The sequence below is a fragment of the Oncorhynchus mykiss genome, chromosome 27, assembly GCF_013265735.2.
Source record: "Oncorhynchus mykiss isolate Arlee chromosome 27, USDA_OmykA_1.1, whole genome shotgun sequence".
Lineage (NCBI taxonomy): Eukaryota > Metazoa > Chordata > Actinopteri > Salmoniformes > Salmonidae > Oncorhynchus > Oncorhynchus mykiss.
The window spans coordinates 10520001-10535401 of record NC_048591.1 but is presented as its reverse complement, the minus strand read 5'-3'; the positions used below and the strand labels follow the sequence as shown (position 1 = coordinate 10535401).

Here is a 15401-nt window from a genome sequence, read left to right as displayed (position 1 = left end):
AGTAGCCTGAGGGGACCAGTAGCCAGGAAACTACAGGGGGGGGGGGGGCAATTGCTCATAAGCCATATGGAATCCCATAGACACCCAGGTTTCCTGCTGGGACTCACTCCCTACTGGGCACAGATGTCAGATCAACGTCTAGTTTTGATTTACATTTGGTTGACAACTAACGTGAATTCATCCCGTAATAAACCAAAAACGTCACCCTGTCATTGGATTTTTTTTTTTTTTGCAAATCTTTTTGCAAATCCAATTTGTTTTCCACGTTGATTCAACATCATCACATTGAATTTCTTGCTTGAAATGATGTAGAAACAACATTGATTCAACCAGTTTTTGCCCAGTGGGTTCGATGGGTATACAGGCTATTTATAGATGCAGGGGTCAAAGGAAAGTGGAGCCCAGCCAGTCAACCGAATGGCTGAGGAACAGACGTACACACACACACCTTCCTGGCAGAGTTCTAGAGAGTGGGGGGTATACTGCGAGGGATTGATTTGTTCTCCCAAATGAAACCTGAATGAAGCTGGGAAAATAATTAGTGCCGCAGCAACAACATCAGAGCCACCAAATTGAAAGAGGAAGAAATCAATTGTAGAACACTGTGTAAACACTTTGATTGGCCAAACCTTGCTGAGATAATGACCTCTTAGAGAGCCACTTTCTCTCAGTACGGAATCCCAAACTCAATAAGAAGAGCAGTGCTGTGGACTCCAGGGGCTTGTATTCATAAAGCGTCTCAGATAAGGATTGCTGATCTAGGATCAGGTCCCCCCCGTCCAATGTATTATTTATTATTCACTAAGATTTTTAAAACAAAAAATTAAAAAGCAAAACTCCTGATCCTAGATCAGCACTCCTACTCTGAGATGTGAAATTAATGTGGGCCCAGATCTCAAAGAAAAGAAGCAGACCGCTGCCACCGCCAATGGCATTCTGGGTAGTCTAACAGTCAGCATTTCTATACAGGACACACACACATGCACACATAAATGAAATGAAAACCACCTGATGCTAACATAATATCCCCTTGCCTCATCTCCAGATCACAACGTACGCGGAGATACACTGTACACATGCAACCTTCTATCCAGCTGTATTACTGGACTGATTACTTTCAGCACAGGAAACTGCTGGTAGGAGGATGGACATCGGACCACACAATCACAGGATAACTGCATTAATGCCAGAGCCAAAACAGATTATTCATATCAAAATGATCTTTCACTGACTCCAGAACTGTACACGCACTCCCCCAGCCTAGTGAATACAACCAGGGATGTTAGAACAGGGTTGCCCAACCCTGTTCCTGGAGATCTACACTCCTGTAGGTTTTAACTCCAACCCTGTTCCTGGAGACCTACACTCCTGTAGGTTTTAACTCCAACCCTGTTCCTGGAGAGCTACACTCCTGTAGGTTTTAACTCCAACCCTATTCCTGGAGAGCTACACTCCTGTAGGTTTTAACTCCAACCCTGTTCCTGGAGAGCTACACTCCTGTAGGTTTTAACTCCAACCCTGTTCCTGGAGAGCTACACTCCTGTAGGTTTTAACTCCAACCCTGTTCCTGGAGAGCTACACTCCTGTAGGTTTTCGCTCCGACCTCAGGTATTACTAACCGGACTCCTCTCATCAACCTGCTAATTGTTTGAACTAGGCGTGCTAGGTTAAACCTACAGGACGGTAGCGCTCCAGGAACAGGGATGGGCACTCTTGTCTAAGAGGAAACCATGTGCTGTGTATCGAAAATGAACTCATCATTAGGCAGTTTTAAAGGCACAGTGTAGTCAAAAACGTGATTTTCCCGTGTTTTATATATACAGTCTTTTCACACGATGAGGTTGGAATTAGGGCTATTACGGTGACCGTATTACCGTCACACCAGCGGTCACGAGTCATGACGGCAGGTAAATTCCACGTGACCGCTTAGTCACGGTAATTAGGCTTCTCCAAGCTCTGATGCTGCTGATGGTTGTTAGTAGCCTACCAAACTTGCTAACTGCCTGGTACTCAGCACTCTCAGCACCCTCCAATCACTCTGACATCAATGCAAATGTATTCGAAAATCTAATCAAACACTTCATGAGAGCCCATGAGTTCATGTTGAGCAACATTTCTATAGGCTATGCAGTTGTGTGACATAACAGAGTGATGTCCTCTTTTAAAAATGAGGAGGATCCCATCAGCTTTCTATAGGCTAGGCCTACTATATTTATTTCTCAACTTTCCTAATATAAAGCACATTGCTTCTCTTTACAACAGGAGTATAGCCTACCTGGCTGGCATGAAAGTAACCAGGTCTACTCATCTTGTTGACTGACAAAAAGTAAATGTGGACAGTTCTTCCAATGTCTTGGATAAGGACGTGTGCGGTTGCCTCCCCGATGTGTCCGTCTTCACTTGTAGCCTGTGAAAAAAGACCCGATCACGTGACAGAGAGCCATGTGAGTGCTGGGAGAATGGATTATTATTAATTATTATATTCAGCCCATGGGCACAAAGGCCACTGGCCGCCAAAGGCATGTTTCTTTTAGGGGGCATTATGGCCACAACAAAGGGGATGCCACAGCGACATTTGAGGCATTATCAAGTGCATGAGCCTGTGCGTGAGTCTGAGCAATGCAACTTTTCATGCAACTTTTTTCAAATCATCATTAGAGTCACATCATGCAACTTTCCTTTCAATTGTATTCTTCATGCTGTAAAATAATGCCACGGAATTATAAGCAAATCTTGTCTGCTAAATAATCTAGTGCAGCCCACATAGAAGCCAGGAGATGCTAAATGTGTTTATGTTAATTAATGGTCAATTACCGTGAGACAGGTAGTTAGTTATTTGATTGACAATCACCGGCTGACGAAATTTCATGACCGCCACAGCCCTATTTCATGACCGCCACAGCCCTATTTCATGACCGCCACAGCCCTATTTCATGACCGCCACAGCCCTATTTCATGACCGCCACAGCCCTATTTGGAATAATAGTGTGAAATGTTGAAAATGATGAAGATGCCTTTTTAATATAAGAGATGTTTGAAAAGACTGCCTGAAATGTCAGGCTTTTTTGGTAGGATAGTGTTTTAGCCTGCTTCCTTCCTGTTGACATCACCATGCGGTAAATTAGTTAATAGACCAATAAGAAAGAGAGTTCTAAACCTTCCTACCAATAACAGCTAGTTTTCATTTTTCCCCTCCCTACTCAGATCACTCCCAGATAGTCCAAGCAAAATTCTTCCTTGTGAAATGTCTCTTTGCTAAAAAGCTATTTTAATTGAAAAAATTAACACAGTGTGAAATCTCATTCTGCATCTTCCCAGTTCCTTGTTTTTCTGTTGTCATACTTTAGGACGGGGTGATGATTTCCACTTGTCCTTGTTCATCTGCTCTCTGGTTAGTAGTGGCTTGAGCTCCTAATAGAAACAGAGGCTGAGATCCTGTCTGAATCAATGATCAGCAGAGGAAAGTGATAATTGGCTTTGAGTATTGACGTGTTGTGCGCATTAGAGTTAGGGACGTGTGACAGGGAATTTAGGACAGAACACATAAGAAAATGCACTCTCTTGCTGTCACACATGAATACACACTTTGGCATGTGCACAAACACACACACACACGCACGCGCACGCACACACACACACACACACACACACACACACACACACACACACACACACACACACACACACACACACACACACACACACACACACGCACACACACGCACACACACTCACACTCACACTCACACTCACACATGCAAGCGAGTACACACACACAAACACAAAATAATCTTCTGAACTCTATACTGCACAGAGAAACACCGTAGTCACCGTAGTGACACCGTAGTCACAGCACGGACTCAAACAGCTGAATCATTACCACCCTCCCACCTATTCTATGTGACAAGGTGAGAGTCCCTTGAGAGCAACACTACGACCAGTCCTGAGAGGCACAGCCTTCTGAATGAAGGGAGCAGAGTACGCTCTGTTGGCCTGTTATTTACAGACCCTTCAAGGTCAGGAAGTTAGAGGTGGCAAAGGGGTGTCAGGGTGCCAGGCCTTTCCAGAACTGTGTGGGGGTATGTTAATTCTGGCCCACTTACAGAAGAGATATGGGTTTCATTGCTGACATCATAAAGCTTTACAGTAATACTGTAAATATACTGGAACAACTTTATTGATATCGATACCTACTGTCATAAAAACATTCCTTAAACTGACATGAAAAGGTTGTACAAAAGAACAGTGGTTTTCCCTGTTGACTTCATAAAGGTCTCCAGTACAACAACTGTATTTATATAAAGGTCTATTAAACTGCCATGAAAGTAGATTTTAACTGATATTTATTGCCATAAAGGTACATTTTCACGTTGACTAACACTTCAGAGCCTCTCACAAGACGAGCACTTACCTGTAAAAGCTTTCCACTGATGTTTGAGATTACGCTGTGCCAAGAAAACAAGGGCAGAATTTACTTGGCAAGCCTTCACATATTTTTTTCTTCTCCAGAGTAGCTAACATAAAGAGGGAAACCTGTTGAGGTTTAATTGGACTCTCCCTTCTTTCTGCACTACCTGTCCTCTGCCTCATTCCTCCCCTTCTCATTCCCCCGGCTCCTCCCTTCTTTCTGCACTACCTGTCCTCTGCCTCACTCCTCCCCTTCTCATTCCCCCGGCTCCTCCCTTCTTTCTGCACTACCTGTCCTCTGCCTCACTCCTCCCCTTCTCATTCCCCGGCTCCTCCCTTCTTTCTGCACTACCTGTCCTCTGCCTCACTCCTCCCCTTCTCATTCCCCCGGCTCCTCCCTTCTTTCTGCACTACCTGTCCTCTGCCTCACTCCTCCCCTTCTCATTCCCCCGGCTCCTCCCTTCTTTCTGCACTACCTGTCCTCTGCCTCACTCCTCCCCTTCTCATTCCCCCGGCTCCTCCCTTTTTTCTGCACTACCTGTCCTCTGCCTCACTCCTCCCCTTCTCATTCCCCTGACTCCTCCCTTCTTTTCCTTGTTCCCTCGCTCTCAACCACCCCACTGTGAGGGTAAACAGGCCAGGTGTTTCTGTAAGTCAACACCATTATAGGTCTCCCCCCCTCTGGGCTCTGTTCCAACCCTATACTGTTATAATAGGAGAGCTCTAAGAGAGAGAGTGGGTGTGTGCGTGTGTGTGTGCGTGTGTGCGTGTGTTTTCCTGGTGTCAGCTCCCAGTTCCTAGTTCCTAGTTATTATTATGACATCACGTAAAATAATAATCTAATTAGTGTGACGACCATCCCACTCTGTCTTTGTTCTTGTTTCCTTATTAGGATGCCGGTGGGTGGAGGTGGGAGGGTCGTCAGCTACATGGGAAACACCTGGGCCAGGTGTGTCCCAAGGTTAAATAGACCTCTTCCACATTCATGGAAGAGACTCTCTCCATGCAGACACCTTTATAGATTTTGTTGTGTTTCTTGGTGGCCTTTTGGTTGTTTGCGTTAGCATCTTTCAACACCCTGCATTATCACATTCATGTATGTAAAACACTCACTTACACTACTGATTACTGATCACACACACCATTGTATATTATATTTAGTTACTTATTTAATAAATATATATTTTGTTACTCCTCATCTCCACGTTGTCTCCCTTTTGTTACGGGCTTTGAGCCGGTTCGTGACATTAGGATCTAACCTCAGACTGTATTAGAATGAACCACTGAAATATTCTAATGTGCTTTCAGATGATAGACCTGACCCAGCCTCTGTCAATGGACCTGTACTGAACTCCTACTATCTTACTACTATCCCCTAAATATCTCAATCTGTCAGACAACCCCCACTGTACATGTGACAGTTTGAAGAGAGAGAGAGAGAGAGAGAGAGAGAGAGAGAGTTTGGCCCTATAATAAAGAACAAAGAGCAAAAACATATGCATGATGAAATACAAATCTTAAAATCAACTATTAAAGACTACCAGAGCCCACTGGATTCTCTAATTACATTGAATGAGCTACAGGACAAAATACAAACCCTACAACCCAAAAAGGCCTCTGGTGTTAATGGCATCCTCAATAAAATGATAAAATATACAGACCACAAATTCCAATTGGCTGTACTTAAACTCTTTAACATCATTCTTAGCTCGGACATCTTCCCCAGTATTTGGAACCAAGGACTGATCACCCCATTCCACTAAAGTGGAGACAGATGTGACTCCAATAACTACATTGGGATATGTGTCAACAGCAACCTTGGGAAAATCTTCTGCATTATCATTAACAGCAGGATCATACATTTCCTCAGTGAAAACAATGTACTGAGCAAATGTCAAATTGGCTTTTTACCAAATGACCATACGACAGACCACATATTCACCATGCACCCAAATAGAAAAAAACTAAAAAACAAAGGCAAAGTCTTTTCATGCTTTGTAAATTTCCAAAAAGCTTTTGACTCAATTTGGCATGAGGGTCTGCTATACAAATTGATGGAAAGTGGTGTTGGGTGAAAAACATACGACATTCTAAAATCCATGTACACAAACAACAAGTGTGAGGTTAAAACTGGCTGAAAAACACACATGTTTCTTTCCACAGGGCCGTTGGGTGAGACAGGGGTGCAGCTTAAGCCCCACCCTCTTCAACATATATATCAACGAATTGCCGAGGGCACTAGAACAGTCTGCAGCACCCGGCCTCACCCTACTAGAATCTGAAGTCAAATGTCTACTGTTTGCTGATGATCTGGTGATTCTGTCCCCAACGAAGGAGGGCACCTAAATCTCCTGCACAGATTCTGTCAGACCTGGGCCCTGACAGTAAATCTCAGTAAGACAAAAATAACGGTGTTCCAAAAAATGACACACCAATTAGGATCTGGCTAAAAATACCTGAATCAGTTATAGAACCCTTAATGGTTTTTCTGGGGTCTGCTCACCCACCAAGAATTCACAACATGGGACAAACACCAAATTGAAAATCTGCATGCAGAATTCTGCAAAAAATATCCTCTGTGTACAACGTAAAACACCAAATAATGCATGCAGAGCAGAATTAGGCTGAGACCCGCTAATTATCAAATTCCAGAAAAGAGCCGTTTTAAATTCTACAACCACCTAAAAGGAAGCGATTCATCAAAACCTTCCATAACAAAGCCATCACCTACAGAGAGATGAACCTGGAGAAGAGTCTCCTAAGCTAGCTGGTCCTGGGGCTCTGTTCACAAACACAAACACTTGACACATTGGAAAGAATTTACAAATAAACTGAGCAAACTAGAATGCTATTTGGCCCTAAACAGCGAGTACACAATGGCAGAATATCTGACCACTGTGACTGACCCAAACTTAAGGAAAGCTTTGACTATGTACAGACTCAGTGAGCATAGCCTTGCCATTGAGAAAGGCCGCCGTAGGCAGACCTGGCTCTCAAGAGAAGACAGGCTATGAGCACACTGCCCACAAAATGAGGTGGAAACTGAGCTGCACTTCCTAACCTCCTGCCCAATGTATGACCATATTAGAGACACATATTTCCCTCAGATTACACAGATCCACAAAGAATTTGAAAACAAACCCAATTTTAATAAACGCCCATTTCCATTGGGTGAAATACCACAGTGTGCCATCACAGCTGCAACATTTGTGACCTGTTGCCACGAGAAAAGGGCAACCAATAAAGAACAAACACCATTGTAAAATCAACCCATATTTAAGTTTATTCGTTTTCTCTTTTGTACTATTGAGAGAGCGAGAGCGAGAGAGAGAGAGAAAATATCTTCCCCAATCCCTTCCCTCTGTAAATAAGGCTCCATGCAATATGTCAGTGTTCCCACTATTATTATAATTTTTTCATCCATTACACAAGTCACAGCTCACTGGCTCCCTCCACACACACACACACACACACACGCACACGCACACGCACACGCACACGCACACGCACACGCACACGCACACACACACACACACGCACACACACACACACACACACACACACACACACACACACACACACACACACACACACACACACACACACACACAAACACACGCACCCGCACACGCACGCACGCACGCATGCACGCACGCACGCACACACACACACACACACACACAGGAAAGGAGACAAGCGTACAGGTAGATACTGAACGCTTGTGTGTAGGTGGACACGCACAAGGTGAGACAGAAACACAGACGTCAACATCAACAAGCTCACACAGTCTCCATGCAGTGTGAGATGTAGAGGGGAACGCCATAAGTGCTGAATTTGGACACACACAGAGGTTCACTGCAATGACTGAAGCTAACAGTTCCCCTTTTCCCTGTACTGTCACCTCTACCTACTCTGTGCCAGGCTTCCCAGTAGATATTTGCTGATTGTGTGTGTTTGTTTGTGTGTGTATATGTGTGTGCAGGTGCAGGCATGCGTGAGTGTGTGTGCGTGTGTGTGCTTCTGTGTGTGTGTGTGTGTGTGCGTGTGTGTGTGCGTGTGTGAGTAGCATGTGTGTGTATTTCGTTCATGCCTGGAGGGCTAACAGTACAGTCTCCTTGTGATCCCCGACAGCTGCTGACTGTTTTCACAGAGACTGGCAGAGTGGGGGAAGGGGAGAACGAAGGAGCGAATGAGAGAGGGAGAGGAAGAGGGAGAATGAGCGAAGTGGGAGGGCAAGGATGAGTCAGAAAATTAAAGAGATTGTATTAAATGGAGGATGGAGAGAGGGGGGTGATAAGAGGCAGGTTAGCAGGCTGTTCACACTCTCAACCCTGGCTGTTCCCCAAATGGCACCCTATTCCCTATATAGTGCGCTACTTTTGACCACAGCCCTCTGGCCTTATATAGTGAATAATGTGCCATTTGGGAAACAGTCCATGCGGGAACTGTTGAACAGTAATGACTAGAGTGTATCATAATCAGGCAGCAGAGATTCTAATCATGGTGTATGCAATGATTGAGTGTGCTTAACTCCAGTTAGACAGGTATTAACCCCCCCTACAGGGGGCGGGAGGAGGGCTACCAATCAACCAGGAGGAACAAGGAGGGTTAGGAGACAGGAACCCAGAACCCTCAACCCTTCTCAACCACAACAACGCTGGACTGACTGGGTTACTTTTCTAAGCCGCTAAGGTAGCACAGAAACGCACGTACACGCACACGCGCAAACACACACACACACACACACACACACACACACACACACACACACACACACACACACACACACACACACACACACACACACACAAAACATTCGGAACGCCTTCCTAATATTGAGTTGCACCCCAGTTTGCCCTCAGAACAGTGTTCCACAGGGATGCCAGCCCATGTTGACTCCAATGCTTCCCACAGTTGTGTCAAATTGGCTGGATGTCCTTTGGGTGGTGGACAATTCTTGATACACACAGGAAACTGTTGAGCATGAAAAACTCAGCAGCTTAGAAGTTCTTGACACACTCAAACTGGTGTCCCTGGTACCTACTACCATACCACGTTCAACGTCACTTCAACACTTCAGCTTGCCCATTCACCCTCTGACTTAAAAATCCCAAGGCTTAAAAATCCTTCTTTAACCTGTCTCCTCCCCTTCATCTACACTGATTGAAGTGGATTTAACAGGTGACATCAATGGGGGATCATAGCTTTCACCTGGATTCACCTGGTCAGTCTATGTCATGGAAATAGCAGGTGTTCCTAAGGTTCTGTACACACAAACACACACACACACACACAAACACAAATCCACAATCACATATGCAATCACACTCACTTATACACACAAAGAAATGGATTACATGCAACTCTTTGAAAGACAGACGTATACACACCATACAGGTGCATTCTAATTACGCACACACGCACACGCACACGCGCACGCACACACACACACACACACACACACACACACACACTACAAGGGAGCACCACACTAATCAAGTTAATGAGGAACAGCATACATTGTAAATCCGTCATGAAGTGATTTTAAAGAATGTGTGGCCCAGCTGTGCTCGTCCAATGCGGAGGACAGCCACCGTGGACGTAATGTAAGGCCCACCACCACTTCTACTTATCATAGACCATGTGTGTACGTCTGACCGTGTGCAGAAACCCCTCATCAAACTAACTCGCACACACAACCAATAAACCACAATCACAACCATCTAGGTCTAGTGTGTGTTAATGCAAGTGTTTGCGTTATTAGTGATGTCTGTTCGTGCGGTACTGCATGGTACGTGTTTGTGAGACTGTGTGTTTGTGATGCCTTTTTGTACAGCAGCACAGTATGCGTGTGTGAGACTCTGTGTGTGTGTGCCTACAAGTTGTTCCTTAACATTGGTTTTTAGCATAAAGAACCTCAGGGCACTGTTTCATTTCCACTGGAACCTCAATTTCCCCTGTTCTCTCACTGTGTCCACACTATCAGATTGCCTTGGTGTCGAAATAACCCTCCTCTCACATTCATGCTTTTTCAGCTTTCCAAAGTAAAGCAGTGATTAACAGCTAAAAACAACATAACCTACCTGTATTAGTCTCTCTCTCTCTCTCTCTTCTCTCTCTCTCCTCTCTCTCTCTCTCTCTCTCTCTCTCCTTTCTCTCTCTCTCCTCTCTCTCTCTCTCTCTCTCTCTCTCTCTCGCTCTCCTCTCTCTCTCTCTCCTCTCTCTCTCCTCTCTCGCTCTCTCCTCTCTCTCTCCTCCCTCTCTCTCTCCTCTCTCTCCTCTCTCTCTCTCCTCTCTCTCTCTCTCTCTCTCTCTCTCTCTCTCTCTCTCTCTCTCTCTCTCTCTCCTCTCTCTCTCTCTCTCTCGCTACTATTTACTGTTGTCACCTGACATTTGCATCATTGGCAGTCCCATCGTTAACAACATACATTGCAATATGCGTACACACACACACACACACACACACACACACACACACACACACACACACACACACACACACACACACACACACACACACACACACACACACACACTCCCATTAAACGGACATCACTGAGACCTCTCCCTTTGAGTCACTGTCGAACACTCATCTTGTTTGGTCTGTTAACATTGAGGCCAGTTTGCCTATCCGTTCCCTTGTCTATCCGTTCCTTTCCAACCAGTTTGAGTCTTCGGCAACCGTTACATTGTGTTCTGGAGACAGTACAGAGCGAGAGGGTAAATGGAAGCCATGCCTACATAGAGCCACATAGCATTAAACAACACAGTATGTTGAATCCTAAGTGGAATGGCTCCAGCTATCGCTGAGGGTACAATCGGTTGAAGAGGCACTCATAGTGCTCTCTCTCTCCGTCTCTTTTCTCTTTTACAAGCTCTCAACTGACACCTCCTCACCTTTAACTTCACTCTCTCTCTCCTGTCATTTCACTGACCCAGATGTGCACATACCAACACCAGTGGTGTCAAGAACAACACACACACACACCAGCCACGCAAAAGACACGGACCCAGACAAAGACAAGGCAAACACAAGCATCGACCTGTGCGTACAATCACCACTTCCAGACAGCCTGACACCAACAACGGCAGGCAATTAAAGTTGCTCTGAAAGCTTAACTTAACACCGCAGTGCAGAGTGTGTGAACCTCTGAGGCAGGCAGGTTGCCAACCAGACCAGCCAGGAGACCAAACAGCAGAGAAAATTCACCCACCGCTCTCTCTCTCTCTCCTGCTCCCTCTCTCTCTCCTTCGCTCGTCGCGACTTTTGCAGGAGTCCGATTAGAATCACCGCGGCCCGGATCCCAGCCTTTTTAGAGTGGACCCTCGGAGGAGTGGGCTCGGGAGTGGAGCCTGACATGGTGTCTGGTTGTGGTTCTGGATCCAGACTGGGTTGGTCCTGGTCCTAACGGACCACACTGTACAGCAGCACTGCCACACACCACCTCACCGGCACAGGCAGACTGACTGGATCTCTGCATCTCTGTCTACCTCTTTCTTTCTCACGCGCTCTCCCTCTCCCTCACTCGCTCCCTCCTTCCCAACTCTCTCTCCCTGCCCACCTCAGCCTGATAGGCAGGGCTTGGTGTAGGCTCTGCCCCCTTTCTCCTCCTCCTCCCTCCCTCTCTGTGTGCTTTTACAGTCTGGACTGCTTTCACTTGCACATAATTGCTGTGTGTGATTTGAGATTACTGCTGTTTGTGCTGTTTGTCATACCGCATTGTAACGTATGGCTCCTAATTTTGCAGTCCATGTTTCCTATCTAATCTCCCCTGTGACCTTGTTCCATTTCGCCTCTGTGTTTTTTGACACTCTCTCTCTCTTTGTGAAATCTCAATTTAAACAGCACAGAACAAACATCTCTCTCTCCATCTCTCCCTCGATCTCTGTCTCTCTCCATTTCTCTCTCTCTCTCTCCATTTCTCTCTCCTCATCTCCCTCAATTTCCCTCGCCCTCCACCTCACTCTCTCACTCTATCGCTCTCTCTTTCCTCCTTTCTCTCTCTCTCCGTCCATGCATCCCTCCCTCTCTCCCTCCCTCAATTTCTCTCCCTCCCTCCATCTCTCTTCCTCTCCCTCCCTCCATCTCTCTTCCTCTCTCTTCCCTCCATCTCTCTTTCTCTCCCTCCCTCCCTCCATCCCTCTTCCCCTCTCCTCCCTCCATCTCTGTCTGAGACCAGCTGATGCTCTAGCTCCGCCCCAAAGCTTGGCAAACACGAGTCACCATCATTCTTACCCGGAACCCACCGCAGCCAGCAACACGTTATTTTTCTGTTCTCCCTGCATCTCTGTCTGTCCTTCCCTCTCCTCCTTTGGCCACCTGTTTGCCTTTCATCTCCTCTCTGTTTGACAGCTCAAGGACTTACATGAATGGTGGTGTTTCTCACCCCCCCCCCTCTCCTCCCCTCTCTCTCCCTCTCCTCCTATTGTCTGCCGTCTCTCCTGTGCACTACGGCACAGCAGTGCACTCTCAAAGACCCTCCTAGATGGACAAAAGCTGCAGGTGTCTTCACAGACTCAACACTGGAGGGTCCATAGAAACATGTATGTAGATAACAGAGCGTGAGAGCCCATATGACATAATGCAGTAGATGGATAATAGTGTGGGGAGGTTATGGTATGATAATTCCTGTCCGTTGGTATGTATTCTGTTAGTGGGAAATGATGTTTGTTACTATGTGCGGAATTCCTCTGATAACAAGTGATGATATCCTGTATTGTTGATGAATATAACAACTTTCACATGCCTACAATTGCATATATATATTTTTGGAAATACGAGTGCTCCTCTGTAGCTCAGTTGTTAGAGCATGGAATTTGCAACACCAGGGTAGTGGGTTCGATTCCCAGACCCACCTCTACGAAAAATGTATGAGCGCATGACTGTAAGTCACTTTGGATAAAAGTGTCTGCTAAATGGCATATACATATTATTAATGAATAATTGATTTATAATAGCTCTGGTATTTGCCCTGCCACGACAATCTCCCTTGGAAATCAGTGGCAACCCCAGTGAGACTTACGAGATGAGGTACATTTTTGGTTGTTCCTGCTCAATTTAGCTAATTACCACATTTGAGTGATTATGACAAGATTGTTGAGATGTGTGGTTGAGTAGCACATAGTCATAATAGTACATGAGTCATGTCAAGGTAAAGTCCTTCTTTTAGATTGTACCCAATAATACCCAATTAACTACTTATGTTAATTGACTTTCATATGCTTTATTATATGTTAGACTCATCTGTCTGTAGAGCTAATCAGAGATCTGTATCTCAGCTGAGAATTCTCCAAGCCTCCCCTGTGTGTGTGTGTGTGTGTGTGTGTGTGTGTGTGTGTGTGTGTGTGTGTGTGTGTGTGTCTGTGTCTGTGTGTGTGTGTGTGCGTGCGTGCGTGTGCCTGCGTGCACGTGCGTGCATGCATGTGCGTGTCCGCGTGCAGATGTGTGTGTGTCAGTGAGGCTCTGGGGTGACAGCGAGAGAGACAAACAAGCTCCCACTCCTCCCACCAAGTTCCACAGGGGCTTCTGTAAACACATGAACACACACACTTCACACACCTCAGCCCTCCCATTCCCACCTCCTCTCCTAGTCCCACCATGAGTCCTCTCCACCTCTCCCCCACCACTGGGTAGATCATTTCATGTGTCTCCTCCAACCTGGTGGATCACTTGGGGCTTGTGTGCTTGTACGTCAGCAGGTGGGAAATGGGACGCCTGTATCCCAGGCTGTCAAACAACAAAAAGCAGTTGTGACAGCCACCGTTCCCGTCTGATACACACACAGAGATTGACACACAAGCATACATGCACATACTAAGCAACTAAGCACTCTACCCAAGGGTGCACTCACACACACACACACACACACACACACACACACACACACACACACACACACACACACACACAGACACACACACACACACACACACACACACACACACACACACACACACACACACACACACACAGCTCCCTCAGTGTGGATTTAATGAAAATACACCACTCTGACACCCTGCCACGCTTTTCCGTCTTCACACACAAACAGCAGAGCTTAAAAGAGACTGCAATGCCAACAAGCCCCTCCAGCCATCCTACCACCTCACTACGCCACATCACAGTGTCATGCAAAAGCCAAATCAAATCAAATCATATTGTATTCATCACATGCTTCGTAAATAGCAGGTGTGGACTAACAGTGAAATGCTTACCTTACCACCAACTGTGTCTCATAATGACCATCTTACCCATGCTAGACTACGGAGACGTAATTTATAGATCGGCAGGTAAGGGTGCTCTCGAGCGGCTAGATGTTCTTTTCCATTCGGCCATCAGGTTTGCCACCAATGCTCCTTAATGACACATCACCGCACTCTATAATCCTCTGTAAACTGGTCATCTCTGTATACCTGTCGCAAGACCCACTGGTTGATGCTTATCTATAAAACCCTCTTAGGCCTCACTCCCCCCTATCTGACATACCTACTGCAGCCCTCATCCTCCACATACAACACCCGTTCTGCCAGTCACATTCTGTTAAAGGTCCCCAAAGCACACACATCCATGGGTCGCTCCTCTTTCAGTTCGCTGCAGCTAGCGACTGGAACGAGCTGCAACAAACACTCAAACGGGACAGTTTTATCTCAATCTCTTTATTCAGAGACTCAATCATGGACACTCTTTGGTAGGCCGTCATTGTAAATAAGAATTTGTTCTTAACTGACTTTTGCCTAGTTAAATAAAGGTTAAATGTTAAATATATCTATCCCTATGCCATGTCATCATCCTTGCCACCCAGCGTAGAAACACACACCAACGTACACACACCACGGATTCCACACCAGGAACTTGGCATATGGGAGAGATGACCTTCACAGCTGGTGCAGAGGAATACCCATCTCTGTAGACTACAAACGAGTGCTTTGCTTGCACACTTAACTCGGCACTTTCCCTCTGGCCTCTCCCCTCCTCTACCCGCTGCTCCCTCGCTCCC

General features: G+C 45.9%; 1 protein-coding gene and 1 long non-coding RNA gene across 4 annotated transcripts in view; both read right to left on the bottom strand.

The window, feature by feature from the left end:
• Window positions 1-15401, bottom strand: part of rap1gap2a (RAP1 GTPase activating protein 2a) — an 87713-nt gene that overhangs the window by 47205 nt on the left and 25107 nt on the right. The window contains exon 1 of one of the 3 annotated variants that reach the window (XM_036964725.1): window positions 11622-11927. The exons of 1 other annotated variant lie outside the window; for it this stretch is intronic. In XM_036964725.1, the coding sequence (XP_036820620.1) occupies window positions 11622-11767 (146 nt within the window). In that variant the 5' untranslated portion in view covers window positions 11768-11927. Of the gene's footprint in view, window positions 1-11621; window positions 11928-15401 lie in introns of those variants that run through there. One more of the 3 variants, XM_036964734.1, reaches the window with a different exon arrangement.
• On the bottom strand, window positions 3238-5345 carry LOC118944660. Its single transcript, XR_005039958.1, has 2 exons — window positions 4412-5345; window positions 3238-3439 (listed from the first exon to the last, which is right to left on the bottom strand). It is a non-coding gene; the product is annotated as an uncharacterized LOC118944660 (long non-coding RNA).